General features: G+C 43.5%; 1 protein-coding gene across 14 annotated transcripts in view; it reads left to right on the forward strand.

Annotated features, from left to right (window-relative positions):
* LOC123520769 (tyrosine-protein phosphatase Lar-like) overlaps window positions 1-21,485 on the forward strand; it is a 924,035-nt gene that overhangs the window by 807,955 nt on the left and 94,595 nt on the right. For all 14 annotated transcript variants that reach the window (XM_045283347.1, XM_045283346.1, XM_045283354.1 and 11 more), the window contains 3 exons: window positions 16,186-16,310; window positions 16,858-16,999; window positions 20,600-20,785. In XM_045283347.1, the coding sequence (XP_045139282.1) occupies window positions 16,186-16,310; window positions 16,858-16,999; window positions 20,600-20,785 (453 nt within the window). The remainder of the gene's footprint in view (window positions 1-16,185; window positions 16,311-16,857; window positions 17,000-20,599; window positions 20,786-21,485) is intronic.

Genomic DNA, 21,485 nt, shown 5'->3' on the forward strand with positions numbered 1-21,485 from the left:
GATTTTGGCGGTAGGAACGGGCGAAACTGCAGAAGGAAGACAGGTAGAGATTGAGGGTTACTGTTAGGTATTGGGTGAGTGTGGCTGTAGTGGCTGAGGAGTACTGATGCGTGAGTGGTGAGTGTTGCCTGAGTGTGTTGGTACTGAAGCCCCAAGCACAGTGTATACGACGTTGCTCAGAGTATTCAGTTTTAGTGGTGACATAGCTGGTGAATTGGTGCCCCCTCAGTTTATCTTACCTCACTTCTATGGCTCGTATTCTCAAAAACTTCTGTGCTTCACCTCCACTCTTTCAAAAGGCTCTATTTATTTAAGTTCACACGAATTTTTTAAGGTGTTTTTACGATTCTAGAGGCAGATTGTCAAGATTTCTTCACGCACTCTAGAAAACCCCGCTAGTCATCTCTGTTGTCCTTGAAAGTAGTCATGGTGAGAGAACAAAGCATTTTTCAATTAATACGGACCGATGAAAGACAGTGCGCTTTTACCTTTCAGTCTCCAAGTTCAGTTAATCGTATAAAAACATCATCGGCCTCTTAGAATACATTTTAACTCGGCACCTGATCCTGCTTGTATAGAATTTTGGTTTCCTGTGTCGTATTCCTCTAGGTCTGTTCTTATCAGTCTTTACGTGTCTTAGAGTTTTTTTTTATGTTTTTCCTCACTTTTCTTTGGTGGAAGTTATCATGCTTCACCTTCAGACGACCTGGTTCTCTCTCTCTCTTTTTCTCCTGTGCCAGAGACCAAGTTAGCTGTTAATTCTTTTCCTTAGTTTTTTTTTTTTTCTCTATTCCAGACTTGTATTATCACCTCTTCTTTCACCCTAACTTCTTAATTTCATCTGCTTATATTCTCTCTCTCTCTCTCTCTCTCTCTCTCTCTCTCTCTCTCTCTCTCTCTCTCTCTCTCTCTCTCTCTCTCTCTCTCTCTCTCTCTCTCTGTTCATCCAACCATATTATCTTTTATTCTTTTTTTCTTTCTTTAATTTTTGGTGATTTCTTTTGTTTTTTTTATATCTCCATTCGTAAGTTAATATCCTCGATCTTTTTCTTAACCTTTCTTCTTTATATTTCTTCTGGCCGTTATCATTGTTCTGTTTCTTTTTCTCTTGTTCTTACTATCTGCTTTCTTTCCTCCTTTACTCTTCTTTTTTCATTTACCATTTTTTTTTTTCATTGATTCCTCTATTATCCATCCCTTCCTCTTTCAACTCGCTCTTTCTGTCTCTCTTTCTCCCTGTCTTTAAATTTTCTCTCCTTTTCCACACCACTGGGCGGATGCTCCTGTGCTGTCTTCGTCACTACGGAGGGATCAAAGAGCATAACAAAGCGAGTATTACGAGGAGCTTTTTTCCTGCTCTCTGGAATTTGAAGGATCAGAACAAACCAGATACGGGCTGAACCAAAAGTAACCGGCGTCCCCCTTTTTCTCTCGCTCCCTGCCTGACCTCAAGTGAAGGCCACCCCATTTTCTTACACCCAAAGAAAACGCGATGTGGGAAATAGCGAGGCTCCAGGGTTTTGTCCTCCTCATTTTCTGCGGTGGTTCCGTTCTCAAGGAGTTTTGTTTGTGTTCCAGGCAGTGAGTTTGGGGTTTCTGACCGACCCAACCCCGGCAGCAGCAGCAGACAGCGGAAGGTTAGGGGGCGGGCGGTGGTAGGGGTGGTGGCAGTGGCTAGTAAGAGCTCAGGGCAATATGGTGGGAAGCTGGCCGGTCTGGTGTGGTCGGGGTTAAAGGGAAGGAGTGGTGCCGCAGAAGTGGAGTTGGTGATGGGAGAAATGAAAGTCCGCGAGGTCGTGCTTACAGGCGTGTGAAAAGGCGTGGATATGAAACACACTTTAGTTCACTTGGTTACGTTAACTTCAATATAACAGATGATAGCAAAATTCTTTTCATCATGTTTACTGAAGAGTCGAAGCGGTACCCATGACTGGTCTGCTGCACTTCCAGGTTGTAATTCAAGTGACCCATCCTGAAGGTACCATAGTGATGGCGAGTAAATATATAAATCCTTCCCAGAAGTCTTTTGTAAACAGCTCCAAGAAGTTCTTTTTTCTTTCTTTTTTCTTTTTTACGGTAAGGCCTATAGCGCCAGTAGGCACACTTGAAGAGTGTATGGGAAGCGCTGTTCAGCTTCCGCCCATTAGTGACGCAGGCAATTTTATTTATAGTGGTACCCATATTAGGGCCCATATCACCGCCCAAGCTCATCTTGAGTGTAACCACCTAGAACCTGGGTATCATGGTGATATGTAGGTAACTTTAAACCACTCGACAAATGGCAAAGTGTTTTAAAGCTGTACGTGGTGGGAAACGAACCTACGCGTGAACGTCTGCCCGATCCCACGCTCACCACCTTATCCACTATTCCACCGCCTCAGCAGCTCTGTCTAGTGTGATGAGTACAGGCAGCAGCCTCTGAGCTGGAGACAAGTCGCTGGCAGCTAAAGAGCCTCCATAATGGATTATTACTCTCCTGGAAAACCGTGGTTCCCGATTTTTCCTTGCCAGAGAGGCGTGGTAATGTAAACGGGTACACACTTCAGGAACTGGGGAAGGACGCGGGTGTGTAGGTGTGGCTTGGACGAGACGCGGAGGTGCTGTCCCAAGCTGGTCACCTTTGATGCCGCCCCCTGAGTCTTTACTGTTGATCAGAAGTGATCAGGAAGGAGGCAGTGTCCTAGAAAGCCACAGAAATAAAATCTTTCAAAACAGGAAACCACATAAGAAATGCGCCTGGAAACATAGGAATACGTACTGCACATATGAGGAAAACTTGGGAAGTCCATAGCAAATCTGTAAATTATTCATCTTGTGAATAAAATAAGCTGCCTCTCATTACGAAGGTTATTTTTCTACATTGAAAGCTTCCCTGAAACGAAGAACTAGCAGTGAGATTGTGGAGAGTGTCTTCACAAACTGAAGAACAAATTCGATTGAGCGAACTTACGAATTCCCCAAGAAAGACGAGAAGCGGGAACTCAGAGTCAGGTGAAGCGTATCCAGAGTGAACACTGAGCTCCGCAAAGAAAAGGAGACAACGAGCGTCGCCGAGCCTGGAAGACCAATGTGGATCTGCAAGGTTCACTTTAAGCAGAAAGACCCGCCATTACCGATCAAGGGCCGCGAATTTCTCTACGAAAATCTTTATGACAACAACTTGGGCATGAAGGAGCAGTGGAGCAATCACCTCAAGTAGAGCAAGGGAAGCGAGGAAGCGTTGAAGAAAGAGTTGTACGGATGACTGTTGTATGTACATAAATCTGTGCGCTCTCAAACAGACCTATCCTTACCAACCTTTCTCTTTCTCTCGTGTATGTGTATGTGTCTGTGTGTGTGTGTGTGTGTGTGTGTGTGTGTGTGTGTGTGTGTGTGTGTGTGTGTGTGTGTGTGTGTGTGTGTAATAGGTACATAAAATACGATGCGGGAGCGACCCCACTTGAGAATATAGGAAGCACGTGTTCTTTGGGTATTGCTTTAATCATAACGTGACTTACTTTGGATGAAAGCAGAGAGGACATTTTTTTTCACTTCATCTTTCCTTTGACTCAGAACTTCTTGTACCCAGCGACTCCGTGTGTGTGTGTGTGTATGTGTGTGTGTGTGTTATGAATAAGTAGTAAGGGAAGAGGAGGAGGAGGGCGGTGGTGAGGGCGGATAGTATTGGACCATGAGGATGGAAATGAAGTGTGGAGCGGCTAACGAAGCGGCCAAGATGAGAAGATATACCGTGTAGGCTGCATCACGCTTACACCAGGTAGAAATTGTGCAGCCTTGGGAGGGTCGAGCTGGCAGAGTGGCATCCCTCCTCCTCTTCAGACCGCTTCCGCTTTTCTACCGCCAAAAGATGGGAGAGTTGTGTGGGGTGCAATACAGTACAGGGCGAGGTGAGGAGGAGGTATGTGGAGGGGAGAGGTGCCAGTTTAAGGGAGTATAGGGAGGGAGGGAGTGGGTGTAGCGTCGGTTGTGTGAGCAGGCTGGAAGTATTGGGTGTGTGGGAACGGGGATGAGAGCGAGGACGGCAGGGTGGTGTGAGCGGCTGATGGTCGTCATTTAGTTAAGCGCCAGGTCCTTCACTCTTTCCCTAACTAATTTAACTTGTATATTGGCCGTTCGTCTGGTGAGAGGCAAGCCAGTGACAGCTTACCAGTTCACTGCGGCTGATCCCGCTCCACTCCACCACTCCACTTTCTTTTTCTTCAAATCCCTTCAATACTCCTCCACTTTATCCGATCTTTCACAATCCACCACACTTTTCTTACCCCACCAACATCTCAGTAGTCCACTATACAATGGCCCTTCCCAGCCTTCCAGTCCATCACATGTTCCCTTCACTAGCACTCCAACAATCCCCCCACTCCACTCTGCGCTTATCTCTTCTTGTCCTTCAGGTTACCTACCCAACGCACACTTCTTGCCCCGCCAATACTCCTTCGCTTGAGTCTACCGAGATCTTTCCCATTTCACCTTCATCCACCGCTCAGCTCAATCCTCTCATCCACTTCAACCCTCCACCGTCCATTGCCCTCCACCACTACCGCTACCACCACTCGGCCTTCCTTTCCGACTGCCCCCGTTTTCCAATCTAACTCAATTCCATTTGCGATCATCTGTCTGGAGCTCATAGGAAGTTTACATGCACTTTACATGTAGGAATTTTCCAGACCTACCCATCTATCGGCATATCTATGTATATACGAGTGTGTGTGTGTATTTTTTTTCACGGTTTTTTAGTTTTTTTTTTCTTTTTTGTTTATCTGCCTTGCTTTATATATCTTTCCGTCTAGTTGATTCTCTCTCTCTCTCTCTCTCTCTCTCTCTCTCTCTCTCTCTCTCTCTCTCTCTCTCTCTCTCTCTCTCTCTCTCTCTCTCTCTCTCTCTCTTTCTCATAAACATTTTTTCCTTTACCATTTTTTTGTGCCATTGCTTCATCAAGTATAAGTAATGGTGAAATTTTATTGCCTCGTGTCGCTCTTTATTTCCTTCCCAAACGTCCTCTCCGACGCCCCTTGCTACCCTGCACCTCGCCTTTCCCGCCCTTATCGGAGAACAGATGCTACGGCTGCTCTGAGTATTACCTTGTCTCATCCATTTACTTGCCTAATCAGCGTCTTATCGGAGCCTCGACGTGGCCTAGGACTGCCCCCATACACCAGCCCCTCATCCAGCCTGGCTAAGGGGAACACCCGGCGGTAAAAGTGGCTTGGCTTACGTTACTCGTCTGCTCCAGCGCTGGAAAAAATAAACATAACGTAATGCATGAGAATTATACAGCAACCCGATGCCCCAGACCTGCTCATATTTGAGTTTGGGTTTATCTTAGCGGCGGCAGGAGGATGTAATCTCTCAGGTGAAACATGCAGATTAGGTCGTATGCAAACGTCTCAGTGTTGCAAATATTAGGAGTCGGGTTTACTGGAAGCAGCGCCTTAAGGCATTTGCATAACCAAGTTGTGAATCCGGACACAAGAAGTGGAGGGATGAGTATTTCCTGGCGACCTCTCTCTCTCTCTCTCCTCATAGCTGCGTTTGTGTGTGTGTTTTGGCCATTTGACCTGTGTGTATGAGAGAGAGAGAGAGAGAGAGAGAGAGAGAGAGAGAGAGAGAGAGAGAGAGCATCTTCATGAGGTTAACACACAACAAAATACTCTGTACACCTCATCATTGCATTCCTGTCTTGTTCACTACCGCGCCACCCTCTCCTATAGAACACCACAGCGCCTCACTCGCCCTGTCCCTTCACATAGTTTTCGGTTCGTTCTCTGCCGATGCTCCAGTCCTTTCTGCCCGTTCCCTTCTCTCCTCCCTAGCGCTGTGTTGCTGTCTTTTCAACTTGATCCGTATTCCTCTCAGTGAACACTCCCGCTAGCATGTTATCTCTTGTTTCTGAACTGACCTGCGAGGGAAGATGCAGGCAAGCAGGAGGAAGAGGCGCAGGGAGGGCGGGAGAAAATGAACGAGGGTGGTATGGAATGGGAACGAAACAAGAATGAGTGAGGATAAAGAATATTACGAGAGAGAGAGAGAGAGAGAGAGAGAGAGAGAGAGAGAGAGAGAGAGAGAGAGAAAGGCGGTCAAGTGGCTTGGTCCCCCACGAAGGGATATTAAATGGAGATGAGGTAACGGGAAATGTAAATGGGAAGGTTTAGTGTGCGACCAAGTGTGAGGGAGAGAAGAGAAGGAAATATTTTACAGTATTCCCGAGTTTTCCATTTTATTTATATGTTTTTTTTCTGTTTCTGAGGCATAATGCTGTGGCTTTTAGCGGCTGTTGCCCAGGTGACAGCCTTGCAAATGAGGATTGAGACAGGAGAGATGAAGAAATCTTATGTTTTTATTGCAGTTTTTGAACAGTAAGTTTCAATAAAAGCTACCATTGCGTGGGGGTGATTTTCTTTGCACGTATTTTAATTTCTCACTTGTGTTTTACTGTTATAATACTACAGTGGCCTTTTTTCACTCGTCCATTGTCCGCCCTTCTGGCATCCCACGCTTGCCATCCGCTCCTCACGCCGCTCGCCTTGCCCTTCATTGCTCGCCATTACAGTCCTGTCTCATCGTCTCTCTTGCCCTGTCCTCCATGTTGTCTCAAACACACACACACACACACACAGTCCGCCACATAGAGTACAAAGGCACACCTCCATCTCCCTCCCCTTGCACCCTCCTTGCTTGCCCTCAGGCCCTGGTTGGGAAGGGAAGGGTGGAGAGAGGAGAGGAGAGGAGAGCCCGGGCAGAATTTAGGCAGACTCCCAATTAATCTAGAAAGTGTTGTGCTTCCCGCCCTCAGGTTTGGGCCGCTATCGCTCTTACCTTTATTTTCCGCGGCATATTGAGGTTCATACTCATATACATTTAGAGTGAGCTGTATATTCATTGTCGGGAAGCCTTGCCTGGTGAGCTCGCCCAGCCCCTACCCCTTCAAGACCTCCCCTGACCTCCTCCTGGCCCTCTGCCCGGCCCTTCACGCACCCAAGCCGGACAGGGGACAAGGGGAATATTGTTTTCACTTCTCTCTGCCTGTCTGTCCTTGCGTATGTCTGTGTCACTCCGTGCCACCCCGCGACATGCATTGGTGCAAAGGGTCGAAATTTGCTTTGTGATGGAATAGAGAGAGAGAGAGAGAGAGAGAGAGAGAGAGAGAGAGAGAGAGAGAGAGAGAGAGAGAGAGACGTCCAGCTGGGGAAAGAGGTCGACGTTCAAGGCAAAGGTCAGGCCTCGTGACCTGTGTGTCTGTTTGTGTGTGTGTGTGTGTGTGTGTGTGTGTGTGTGTGTGTGTGTGTGTGTGTGTGTGTGTGTGTGTGTGTGTGTGTGTGTGTGTGTGTGTGTGTGTGTGTGTCTGTGTATGTTTATGAACCAGCGCATGCCTATTAATCTTCTCTTTTTTTCTCTCAATATTAAGTGATACAATATGTCAGTCGTATATCCCGAGGCCCCGCGATGAAGGCGAGTGATTGGGATGAAAGATTCTGTCGGAGGTAATAATTTGAAAATATTTTGGGTGACTGCTTCCCTGCATTTCTGTTACGGGTTGTAGCAGTAGTAGTAGTAGTAGTAGTAGTAGTAGTAGTAGTAGTAGTAGTAGTAGTAGTAGTAGTAGACAATGAAATCACAAGAACAACAACGTTTTTAGGTTTTCAAAGTGAGTGTGTGCGTGCGTACGTGCGTGGATACCTGCGGGCGTGCGCGTGTGCTCGTCCCCACCCACCTACCTGGACAAGCGCTGCACCAGACACCCCGGGACGGACACCACTGTATTCAACATAATCTCCGGGGTTTCCAGCGGCATAATTATATTCATCACCAGCCATCATTCTCACCACACCGCATCACCACAGATCACTCTCCTTTATAACTGATGACCCTCTTACTACCATCATCACCATAATAGCCATCCTCGCGCTCCCATCACTCCCATCACCACCATTACCACTCCACCATCTCGCAGCGTTTCCCTAACACCCCATTACCCCATCACCACCCATCATCCTTTCACCTCCATCACCACTCATCACCACATTGCACTCACCACGCTCACCACTGCTCCATCACCACTCGGTCAGGGAAGTGATGTATCCACGAACTGCGGGAATTATGTGGTGCAAAAGTCTGATTTTAGTGTTTATTCTCTGGACTCGTCGATAATGATGATAATAAAGATGATAGTAATAACAGTGAGGTCGTGAGAACCCTCGCGTGGTGTGGTCGGAGAGAGAGAGAGAGAGAGAGAGAGAGAGAGAGAGAGAGAGAGAGAGAGTCTTCCACCGGTGTGCTTGCTTGCCTCCTCCCGCTCAGCTCTGCACAATGTCCTAGTTCCCCCCTTTTCTGTCCGCCTCAAGAGTAGTAATGTTATTAGTGCGCCAGTGAAGCTGCAGCATCGTGTACCAGGAGCAACAAGGAGCCGCTGTTTGCCGGAAAATTATGAAAAAAAAAATAAAAACACAAAGTCATCCACGCACTAAGGCAGCGAGCAGTCTTTGTCGGAATATACCTGCAGAAAATAGCGTGGTAGATGTTACAACCACGCGTTTAGAAAAAAAAGATAGTGTTTGGCCGTGGATGTCCGTTGAAAGCATCGTATTGTGTTTTGTTGTCATGTGCAGGGTTTGTGTGTACTAGGGAGGCAGATTAGGTTTCTAGCGTTGACAATACGAGTATGTGAGGCTTGTATTAGGTGGCTGAGGAGCGTGAAGGTGGAGCAGCAGTGAGCGGTCTTAGAAGTGGGAAAGCGGAGGAGGAGGAGGCGGCGGCTGGGTGACTGTAGTTGGTGGTGGTGGTAGTAGTGGTGGCGGTGGCGCGGCGGGGTGTTGTGACCAGCGAGGGTGAAGCGGCGCGGAGAGGCGGGTGTTTGTGGGACATCAGCTTTACCTTCCCCGCGCGAGAGCATCACCTGGGGATGTGGCTCTCGCTTTCCCTCCCTTCCCTATCCCTCCCCTCACCTTCCCTAACACCCCCTCCACCACACAACTTCCCTTCACACCATTCCCCTTCCTACCCCTTCCTCCCTTCTGTTCTTTTCCTGCCTCTTCACACCTTTCCATCCACTTTCCCTTTCTTAATTATTTTTTTCCTGCGTTTTTTGCTATTTCATTCATTTTTTTCCTTTTTCAATCACTAGTTTTCTTTTCGCTCACACCTTTTCACTCGTTTTCCCTTTCTTCATTAATTTCCTTCCTTTCTCACACTATTTCGATCTTTTCCACTCCTTTTCTTCATTAGTTTTCTTCTCACTCTCACCTTTTCACCCATTTTTCCTTTATTCATCACTTTCCTTCCTTCCTCACGCTATTTCATTCCTTTCCCTTCCTTCCTTTTACTAGTTTTCCTCTCCATCTCTTTTCATCTCGTTTCTCTTCCTACTCAGTTTTGTTCACGCCCTTTTCCTCAGTTTCCTCTTTCTGTGTACACTCTCCCTTTGTTTCTTTATCAGCCATTTCCCTTTATTTTATTTTCTCCACGCATTATCTTATTCCTTAGACACTTTTTCTTCACTCTCTTTCCCTCCTTACTCATAAATCTTCTTCTCTTTTCTCTTCATCCTTTCACATACTTTTCCTTTTCTCCTTTTCTTTTTTTTTCCTTACCTTTTATCCATATACTTTCCTTTCACTTTTTATTCCTCACGCTCATTCACTCTACTCTCATTTTCCCATTTTCCTTCCTCCTTTCCTTCCTCCTCACCACTTTCTCTACTTTTCCACCTTTCCCATATTTCATGCATGCTTTTATCGTTCCTTCCTCTCCACACTTTCCTTTCCTTTATTTTCCTCCATCCTTCCACTATGTACTCCTTCACCTCCACCGCTATTCCTTGCTTCTCCCTCCCCGCATCTCGTATTCCCCCTTTTATTCCTTCATTTCTCTTCATTCCTTCACTTTCGCTTCCATTGCCTCTCCCTGTCGCTGGCCTCTCCTACATGTTACCCTCCTTCACTGTTCTTCTTCTCCCGCCGGGCATGTAGCCACCAGCTTCAGTATTTGTATATTTTTAGCTTTTTTATTTTTGATGTCTTTGAAGTTAAATGAAATGTAGGTTCTATTTGTTTTCCTTTTTTTTTTTTTTGTACAATTGTTATTTTTTTTCTACTGAATCCGTTTGTTATATCAAGTTTTCTTCTTTTTTCTTTTCTTTTTTTCTTATCTTTGGTATCTCTTACTCTCCGTTAATCGTCTTTTTTTCACCTCTTTCACGCCCCTTACAGTATTTTTGATCGTATAAGACATTGCTAATCCAAAGTTTTTATGTATATATCCTCTTTTTCCGTTCCCTCCTCACAGATACAAGCAAATACTACCCGTGAGTGTGTGTGTGTGTGTGTGTGTGTGTGTGTGTGTGTGTGTGTGTGTGTGTGTGTGTGTGTGTGTGTGCAGAATGACTCAAGCATTAGTTGGTGGCATTGTGGTTTTATCCTGCCAGTTGCCGCTAACATGGTGTCACATCGCTCATCCGGGAGACCTATTCTTCCCGCCGGCGTAGTGGAAGAGGTCGAGGGACGGAATGACCCCAAATATATCGCCTTTGTAATTGCCATTGGTGCAACATGTGAAGGGAAGAAAGCGAGAAAGAGAGAGAGAGAGAGAGAGAGAGAGAGAGAGAGAGAGAGAGAGAGAGAGAGAGAGAGAGAGAGAGAGAGAGAGATGTTTGAATTATGAGAAACATTTATTAACACACGAAAGAAATAATGAAAAAGGTTCGGTATCAAATCCTGTACCAGTGGAAGGAAAAGAAAGGTGACCGTATCGGAGTGGAAGCAGGGAAGGCTGGTCCAACGCTGACTGGAGACAACAGGCGCTTCACAAAGTTTTGGCCGTGCGAAGCTGCCTCTGTGAAATTGACTTTTCCGATACGGGAAAGATTGGCAGGCATTCCGGATGTCTCTCCAGCAGAGGAACGGCCCTGCTGGTGTCCTAGGATGTGTGCATTCTTTATGTTGAGAGCGAAATGAAGGATGTAAGAGTGTCGGAGGAGTGAGACGCCATTGGAATGTGGAAAAAAAATTAAGGGAATGTAAGAATACAGAGAACTGAGTAACTAAGTCGTGTATGGATCGGGAGGAGGATGAGGTAGTGTTTCCCATTGCCACTCTCTTCATGTGTGATTCTGAAATAATTTCGTAATGAAGTGCACGTAACTATGCAGGAGTGCGTGTGGGGATGTGGGTGGCCGGCGGCGAATTTTCCTGATCTTCCTGTTTATTCTGTAGTCATTTCTTATCTCCACGTGACCTTGTGCTGTCTTAAATAGTATTCGCATTTTTGTTTATTTTATTACTAGATTATTTAAACTTCCCTTTGTTAAGTCTTTGTTGAGTGCTAGAGTTGTACCTTCCCTCTTGTATTGGTGCTGCAGGAGCCTTTCCAAGTGTGAGTCAAGTTTATAACCCATCATTTACATGTGGAGTGTGGAGTAAGGAAAGACTATTCCACAACCTAACTAATCCGCTTTCCTTGAGGTGTCTTGTATCCACACCGCCCGTCCCTCAGTCCCTCAGTCCCCCAGTCTTCCTGTGCCTCTCTCCCTTCCCTGCCTCGCCAACCAGAGTGCCTCCTCCCCGCCGTCTCTCTTTCCCCACCACAAACCCAATAACAAATTACTCGAAATTGCAAGTAGTTGTTCAGAAGTTGCCGCTGGACTCAACCACAGCACGTCGTCCTCACTTTTCGCAGGTGACGCCGCCAGACGACAACACGCCCCGCTGTCTTCGCTTGCCATCTCTCTTCCTTTGTCCTCTACACCTTTTTTTTTTTTTCAGCACCCGTATATTTCCTGATTTTCCGTTGATATTTCAGGCTTTTGTTTCGTTGTTTGTCTCTATCCTGCGTGCGTGTCTTGCCTCTACGTGTGTTGGGACTCGGAGCCCAGCGGGGAGCCTTGTCCGGTCACTCACTCCACCCGTGCTATCATAAACCTGAGCTGGCCTGCATGTCTCTCGTTCCTCCTCTGGTGTGACGTGTCGGATTTAAGGAAAGATGGCTCCACATTCGTATTTCTGCCGTTAGTGTGAAGCTGTAATAGCAGATGTGTCCTTTACTAAATCTCTGTCTTAGTTAGCAAGGGATGTCTATTGTATACACTATTCCTTATACATAGAAATATACATTCACGTCGTGAAGATTCCCGGTAATGAGTGATGGTTTTACATATCAGTCTTTTTTTTAATCCTTTTTGCGCGTTTTCATATTCCTTTGGGTTACTATTTAGCGAGTTTGTACAGTTTCAGAAACTTATGTGGAGGATTGAAATAGTAAATACTCTGGCCATTAATCTTTTGACCTCCACAGACCCTTCGTAATGCAGATAAAATCGTCTAATCATACTAAAAAATCATGATAGAATTATGTATCAGTATCAGTGGGTTAAAACGAATGTAGATGCAACTTTATATCTTGTGTGTCTGTGGCTGTCTGTTTCAAAAGTTGGGACGAAGTATGACCGCTTTACTGTGGCGCCTCATTGCATTAATCAGTGAATCCATCGGTCAATGAGTAAGTCTGAATGCGCAGTTCCTGTTTTCGTCCATAACTGTAAAGACTGATAAGACCTTCCTTCCTGCAGCGTGTGGGTGACGAGTAAGAGATTACAAATAAGTCAAAGGTGTGGGCGCAGCGAGGGATGTGGAAAGGTGGATGACAAAGCCACCACCACCACCACCACCACCACCACCACCACCGCCACCACCACCACACGTGTGTCTGTGGTGTATCATTGCTTTATGTCCTTTTGATGTCAAATGAGAAAGGCTGCATGACAAACCCCACACACTAGACTAGGTAGAACTTTCTTTTTTTTAATTAACAGACTCTGTAAACCACAGCAGAGTGCGCTTCTCGACCCTCCTCTTCTCCCTTGGTTCTTGGTAGAGTGATAAAAAAAGAAAAAAAACTCAGGCGACAAGGTGGAGCAAACCTGCCTGATCTGTTATGCCGTGTGAGTCTTTCCCTCGGCGCACTGTAGTCGTCTCACTCCTTGATTACTTGCACTTTGATGTAAGGTTAAAATATATATAAAAATTTTGTGAGTTTCCGAACTTTTTACTCCTAAAGAAAATAATAGTCTTTTAAACATGCAGGTAACGAAGTACACACACACACACACACACACACACACACACACACACACACACACACACACACACACACACACACACACACACACACACACACACACACACACACACACACACACACACAGACACACAAAGCCATCACAACCATCACCACCACTAACACAACGACCACCACTATCATCTACAAATAACTCTTACTCACTCAGCTATTCCCGGGCTTCCTCAATAACTACCCTCAGTGGACTCGATATAAGACAAGAGCAGACTTTGCACTTCCTATAATATCAGTAACGTTATGCGCATATACTTAGTGTGAAATGAGACGTGTCCCTCAAGGACTCCTTTGTGCGGTCGTAGAGTTGTCTTTATGGCAGCAAACCACAAACCTCCTTGGCAGAGTTCGTGTCATTCACCGAGCGAAGACAGGCGCCATCGATCTCTCAGATTTCCTCCCCTCTTCCTCTCAGGAAAGCTCGGTGCTCAAAGAGGCAGCCTGGCGACACACTCCTGCTCGTGAAGTGCTTGAGGCCAGAAGGACCCGTGAGGTTTGGTTTGTTGAAGACGTCTGACTCCTGTCTGTTTTGAATTCCTTGTAACCTGTTGACACATCACACAAATTGATTTAAAGATATATGTTATAGATGCGGGGGTGAAAATCCCTCTTTTAATGACAAAAAGTGGATTACAGTGTTTAGAAAGGAAGTAGGAGACAGTAAGAAAGAAAAACAGCATCAAGCGGATGATATTGTTTGAATATATTAGAAACAACGATTGAACTGAAAAAGAGTGTTGTATTAATATCAGGATGCGATTGATAAGCAAATAACAGCAAACATTCACAAAAATACATTTTTCTCACTTTTTCCACACACTCAAAGCTAAGACTTACTACAATGTAAATGGCAGTTTGAAATATAACTACAAATGTGTGTGTGTGTGTGTGTGTGTGTGTGTGTGTGTGTGTGTGTGTGTGTGTAATAATAATAATAATAATAATGTGTGTGTGTGTGTGTGTGTGTGTGTGTGTGTGTGTGTGTGTGTGTGTGTGTGTGTGTGTGTGTGTGTGTGTGTGTGTGTGTGCTTTCCGTCCTTTTCCCACACGTGCCATTCCTTTCTCTCTCCACATTACGCTATCCAGAAGAATAGATTTACATAACTATTTTTGCCGAATTCCTTGAAAGTCTCCCTGATCTAGACGTCTGTATCTGTCTCTACTGAAAGGTCGACCCTCCGCCCTGCTTGACAAATTTCCGAAGTTGGAGGTTCTGGACTGTGCTGGGAGGGAGGAAATATTAGGAAAAAATTGCCAAAGTTTGGAAAGAAAGTGTCGCTATTCAGATTAATTTTTCATTTGGCTTCAACTCGTCGTTGTGTCTGATTAAGGAGATTGATCAAAAGAACTGAAAACGAAAAAGAAAAGAAGGAACATTTTACATTGAACGAATTTTGGAATAGAAATTGCAGAGGAAAAAAAATTTTGAAATGAATACATCAAAGACTTGCGTGAAGGTACGGAGGACAGACAAACGGAACTCTGGGTGTCTGAGGCAGCAGCAGCAGCAGCAGCAGCAGCAGCAGCAGCAGCAGCAGCAGCAGTGGATCGACTTACACTCAACACACTATATTCTTAAACATTTCAATTAATCTCGACTACTTTTAATGAGCGCTTATTGGTTTTCAAGAGCGTTTTCACCGTTTTAATGACGGTTTAATGGTTTTCAAGAGCGTTTGTATATTAGTGATGGTTTGATAGTTTGCGCTGTCAGTGAAAACAAATCCATAAAAACCCACCTTGTTATCCCTGTGGCCTGATAAGAGAACAAAAAGTGCAAGAATATGAGGCAATAACGTAAGCGATAGCAAACAAAGCTCACATAAAACATTATCATATATTACAGAAAAAAAAAGTGATTGTGATCACATTTTTTATATAAAGATTATTGAATTAAAGTGAATGGAATTGTGACGACAATATGGAAACTGAAAAAAAAAAAGTTAGTAATAATGATCTCAATGATATCAAAGAACTAACGACAATAATAATGAAACAAGTAGAAGAGGAAGAAATTGGAGGAGGAGGAGAAGGAAGAAGATTAAAGGGGGAGTTGTTATGCTAATAATGATCAAAACGAGAACAAACTTACCATAAAACTCAATAGACTGTTCACGCACCAGGGAAGCACAGACGTTATACCAAGCAAGTTCAGGGAGGCCACGAAGGGACGAAAAGAATAAAGCCTGAGTTGTGTACAGTGCCTCATAATTATCCCAGCGTGAGGCCTGGGGACTGTGTGCCGACCTGAGGAGGAAAAATATAATGAAGGATCAGTTTCCACGTCCATCTTTCAGACTCCACATAAGAGGCAGACGAGGGATGGCAGGAGGGACGAGGGAGGGAAGGGGAAAAAGGAGTAATGTCTTGGCGCAATTAATTACCAGAGAAAGGAATCAGGGAAGAAAATAAAAAAAAGGACGAACATAAGAAAGAGAAAGAATACAGAAGTTGGAAATAAAGACGCACCTGAAAGGAAATTAGACGAGGGACATGCACAATGCGTTTAACATTACCCCGCAGAGAAAGAGTGAAGATATCTTGATGTCTTCCAAACTTTATCGCTCTCCAGGAAGGGAAGGTTTCTCTCTCTCTCTCTCTCTCTCTCTCTCTCTCTCTCTCTCTCTCTCTCTCTCTCTCTCTCTCTCTCTCTCTCCTCGGATGCAGCTTGCCGGTGTTTTTCTCCTCGAGTTTGTTTCCTTTCACCTGCGAATCGTTACTGTCTGAACTCTTACAGCACTGTCTGGAGATATTGTAATTCTGTTTATCGAACCTTAAAAACTATTGTACCTTTGTTAAATGTATTGCTGCAATTATATAGGGTACCTTGATCTTTTTAGGATTATAAGAAGAGTGTTTTTTTTCTTATACCAGTGTACTGTTTTAGCGCTTTCCAGGATATTTTAACTAACAGTATTGTATCTCCGTACTAAATAAGGGTGTTCCAGTGTCTTTATGTTCTACGGAGTTGTGTGAGTGGGCTTCAAGTCCTGAAGGGGGGGAGTGACATGTAATTATAGCTAGTTTCTCTTCATAAGTAATAATTTTCATTCTCTTCTCCCTCAGTGCGCCGTGTGCCGCCGCGCTTCAGCATGGCGCCAGAGTCTGTATACGAGGTGATGCCCGGCGCCTCGCTCAGCATCACCTGCGTGGCTGTGGGCTCCCCGATGCCGTATGTGCAGTGGAAGAAGGTTAGTTGTTCCACTCAAACGTATCTTTCATATCTCTTTTGTTTTGTTGCTTGTTAAAAGTATATTTTGGTTATGGAAAAGATTATTTTTTGTTTTATTTACACGTAATTTTATAAACTTTTACCGTGTCTAGTTTTGAACAATCTATTTTAAATTTTCATAGGCTTATGTCACCATTTTATAACATGTTTGTCACTAATACAATTTTTCTTCAATAATTCCATGAAGAAAAAATATCTTACTTTGTTTTTATGTACGAGTTTACGATCTTCCATTTTTATTTGATTGCTTCATCGGTTTGTAATAAAAGAAATATATATTTTTCAAATGATGGTTCTCTAAATTCTCACCAAGAATTTTTTTTTTTATAACTACATGGATACAGAACATTTATATATTCTTTTTTTTTTATTTTCATATACAAGTTTGCGAATCCATACTTTTTATTTCGTATCAGCATCGCTTTTAAAAAATAGAAAAATATTATGCCGATTTTTTTAGCACATGCATTATTTCCTTAGTTTTAATGTCCTTCATGAATTGGCAGGATATGACGGTAGAAATGACGGAAAACCTCATCACCAAGAATGTTCTGCAACTAGACAACATTCAGGAGTCCGCCAACTACACGTGCCAGGCTCAGTCCACACTCGGCCTCGTGACCAAGGACGTGTCGGTCAAGGTGCAAGGTGAGTGGCGGGGATGCGGGTGCTGACTGACTGACTGGCTGACTGACTGACTGATTGATTGCATGGCTGCTTGTTTGACTGATTGAGTGTACCACAAAAAACGGGGTCATATATCGCTGCTCAAGAAAATAGTGACACAAATATTAAGAAAATTCGACTTAATACAAATCACTTAATTTTTTCCTTCCGTCTGTGTTTCTTCACAAAATCGCGTTAGTTTTGACTTGTACAACACAGCAGCTCGCATTGGTGTCGTCATCCACAGTGGTGCAGGTTACAGTTTGAGTTTCCGTGAGCGTTCAGGTGTGATGAAAGGTTAATTGTTGACTCAGGGCAGAGCAGGTTAGGTAGTGATCGTTTCCTTTTACGTAAGATGTGGAAGCAGGTATGGTTGAGTTTCACCATTTCTTTTTACCATTATAGATTACTGGGAAGACTTGAAGAATAGCGTTTCTATCTCTCTCTCTCTCTCTCTCTCTCTCTCTCTCTCTCTCTCTCTCTCTCTCTCTCTCTCTCTCTCTCTCTCTCTCTCTCTCTCTCTCTCTCTCTCTCTCTAAGACGGTGCTGCCTGCGAGAGCCGCCACATTGGGTCTTGCATCCATTGACTGTTCACTTCTCAGACGACTGGTGGACTCCCATCGTGGCTCTTTAACGAAATGACTGTTTAGTAGAATTCTGAGTGAGATAGTGGCCTGAGTCTTGGCCCGAAGGTAAGGTCAAGAGATTCCTCCCAAGAGACGAGAATACCGACCACTCCACACCTATGGCTTAGTGCTGTGTTGCCGCAAGTCATTCAGATTTTAAATTAATCCCCGTCCCACCGCTCACATACGACTAATGATGTCGGGAGGTATATCTGACCCAGAGTTTATTCCCCGGAGTAATCCTGTCCATTTCTCTGGGATTAAAGTTGATGGCGGAGCTTTCGTCTCGTATGACATTAAAATGATGAAGTTTGAGGTTTTGTGGCCCAGTAGGAAGAAAGGAAAGGAAAATGAGGGAGTGCGGGGAATGTTGGAAGGATGATGAGTCTGAAGTAGAGCAGCGCAGGTAAAGGGAATGGTTGAAAAAAGGCTCAGAGATATTGCTCTTTTATCATGAATGTGAAGGAAATCTATAAAAAAAAATGTGTAGTTAAGAGTACGCGGGCTTCAGTAGCTTGGCCTTGGTGTTTACTGATGACTAGGTGTGTATAGATTTTGAGGCGTAGATGAATAGAGGATAGATAGATCGGTCCAGAGACGCTGCTGTACAGAATGGGGAATTTTTTTGGGGGAAAATGAGATTAAAAAGTTATATAAATGTATGGAGGAAGATGATTAGATGGTTGTAGCACTTTAGATTCCGCGGCCTTGTTGGTGGATCTGTTTGTAGACTACACCAAAATGACACCAAATAGACGAAATAATGTTTGTTATTGATATATGATGCGAATGAGGAGCGAATGATCAATATTATTATAACACAAAATCACCTTTCGAGTGGGATGAGGAAAGGTTATAGACTATTTTCATAAGTGTACTTTCGAAATCTCTTGAGAATCCAAACGAAGAAACTTAAACTGATAGCATCTTAATCCTCTCATATTGTATCCTGTATATTTCTTAATTTGGGAAACCGCATGGAAGGTCTCGTCTTCAGAGTGAAAAGCCTTGAAGTGGTGCGTTTGGAAATGAGCTAACAAAAAGTCAATTAGCTTACAAAGCAACACCATTAACATTAAAAATTATATTCTAGACGAAGTTTATGAATATAATTACTTCAGTCAAGAATTAATAATAGTGAATATCAGCAAGAAAGATCAGTGTAGGATGAAGGTTACTAAATACTGCATAATAAATACTGAATACTACAACATAACATAAACTTATTGAATGCAGAACACTCATGAAAATTAATAAATATATTTGTGCTTAAAGATAAGTTGTAGAAATATCAGATTTGAAAAATAAAGAAACCAGATGGACATGGTCACTGCAGTGACCGGTGGGGCGTTACCCAGTCTTGGTTCATTCTCCATTCTGTTTCCTTCTCTTTGACAGTGAGTTGATCTTTAGCTTTCTTTCTCAGAGCAACGACGTTATTTGCGCCTGCTGTTTACCTCTCTCTCTCTCTCTCTCTCTCTCTCTCTCTCTCTCTCTCTCTCTCTCTCTCTCTCTCTCTCTCTCTCTCTCTCTCTCTCTCTCTCTCTCTCTCTCTCTCTCTATATATATATATATATATATATATATATATATATATATATATATATATATATATATATATATATATATATATATATATATATATATATATATATATATATATATATATATATATATATATATATATATATATATATATATATATATATATATATATATATATATATATATATATATATATATATATATATATATATATATATATATATATATATATATATATATATATATATATATATATATATATATATATATATATATATATATATATATATATATATATATATATATATATATATATATATATATATATATATATATATATATAATTACCAGAGTAAGACGGAAGTGGGCTCCGATTTCTAGCTTAATGGCGCCATTGAGGTCCTCTCTCATCTTAAGGTTGTACTCTTAACTCTCCAGGCCGCCCCTTCCCCGCGCCTTAACCCTCACACAGCTCGCCCTTACACACATTTCTACCATTTTATCCTCAAACTGTGCCATTCAGCTCCATCTCATTACCTTGTCCTCCTGTCGACCTCTACCTCTCAGCCCGCCGTGGCCTTTCACTATATTGCTTCCGGTCCCGTCCTCCCCGTAACCAGCCTTCCCCCCTTTACCTCCCCTCGATGCTGCCCACCTCTCACCCACACGCCCACGTCCTCACCAGAGCCGACACCTACGCCCCCCTCTGCTCCCTGAACCGTCCTCAGTTCCCGCCACCGTCATCCTTTCCCCCAGGCGCGAGTTGTCTCTTTACCCTTTTGACTTCTGGCTTCATGCATTTAATATTTAGTCCATCCGAGGCAGGCAGTACGAGGCGCGGTGTCCCTGTCGGCGTATTCATATGTGTTTATCATGTGCTGGTTAGCGAGCCGTGTGTGCGTCGAGCTCGGTTTTTACGGTGTGTGTGTGTGTGTGTGTGTGTGTGTGTGTGTGTGTGTGTGTGTGTGTGTGTGTGTGTGTGTGTGTGTGTGTGTGTTTGGTAGCACTAATCACGGGTGGAAGTAAACAGAGTTGGGAAGGAAAACACTCGCTCGGAAGATATACACTTTGCAAGGAAAGGAATATAATCGTGGGGATTAAGTAAAATGTTCAGTTAGGTGAGCCTATGATAATATGACTTGATATTTACAACCCCTGACAAATGTATTTCTAACCTTTGTTCGTCTGCAGATTTCTTTCTTTAACTTTTTCTTTTATTATTACACATTCTGAACTCTCTTGATCTCCTCACTAACATTTTTGAGTGAAGAGTATGTTTATAGTGTTCTCGTATCTTCATACCGCGAGTTTTACTGTGTGTGTGTGTGTGTGTGTGTGTGTGTGTGTGTGTGTGTGTGTGTGTGTGTGTGTGTTTACAGACTCCTAACTTTCTTCTCTTCCTCCCTTGCAGCGCTGCCACGTCCCCCGGACTCCGTGAGGATCAGCGACATCATGTCCACTTCTGTTAGAGTCACGTGGTCTTATGACGTGAGCCCCGGGGACGTGTCCTATTACGTGCTGCAGTACAAGCCCCGCCACGCTGACAGGGACTACGCCGAGATCTCAGGCCTCGTCACCAAGTTCTACACCGTCATCAGTAAGCAACATTGCCTCATTGTTGTTCACTTGCTACTGTATTGTATCATTGCAGCACGTTATGCCTGTCGTTCATATTCAACGAAAACACGAATTTCTAACTGCAGTTTTGTGTGCATTACACAAGGCAGGTTTTCTTGTCATCAGTATTTATAGTTTAAATCATAACTCAATTGCAATTTTTACATTTTTTTACAATTATTTAAAGATACGCGAGAGTAAAATAATTTCAAGACACGTCACTATCTAATTTTGCTGCAATTTTCATGTTGAATGTTCCTTTGGGCGACATGAAAAGTCACATGTCATCAGCAAACTGAATGGTGATAGTTTTTATCTGGCCAGCTGGAGTCAGCTTCGAGCAAGACGTTCTTAAATTTGTTCCTTGCTTTGCTGTGAGCAGCAAGCGTCGCGGTGCAATAAACCCTTTTCTGGTTAAACATTCAGCGGCATGACCAGTGTTAACGTCATGCATTGGTAATGAGAGGTGATGACTTTTCTTACAATAAAGAAGACTTACATCTTACTCACCCACTGATCTCATAATATAAAACTTTTTTATGTACCTTGATATTCATTATTAAAAGAATAAGTGGAATTTTCTTATCACCTCCATGAAATATTCATGGCATTTTTCTTGTTTTTACGTATGTCTTTTGCTTGTAAATTTTCATTGAAATTGACGTCAGTCCATATTTAGC

This window comes from Portunus trituberculatus, chromosome 47 (genome assembly GCF_017591435.1).
Source record: "Portunus trituberculatus isolate SZX2019 chromosome 47, ASM1759143v1, whole genome shotgun sequence".
Lineage (NCBI taxonomy): Eukaryota > Metazoa > Arthropoda > Malacostraca > Decapoda > Portunidae > Portunus > Portunus trituberculatus.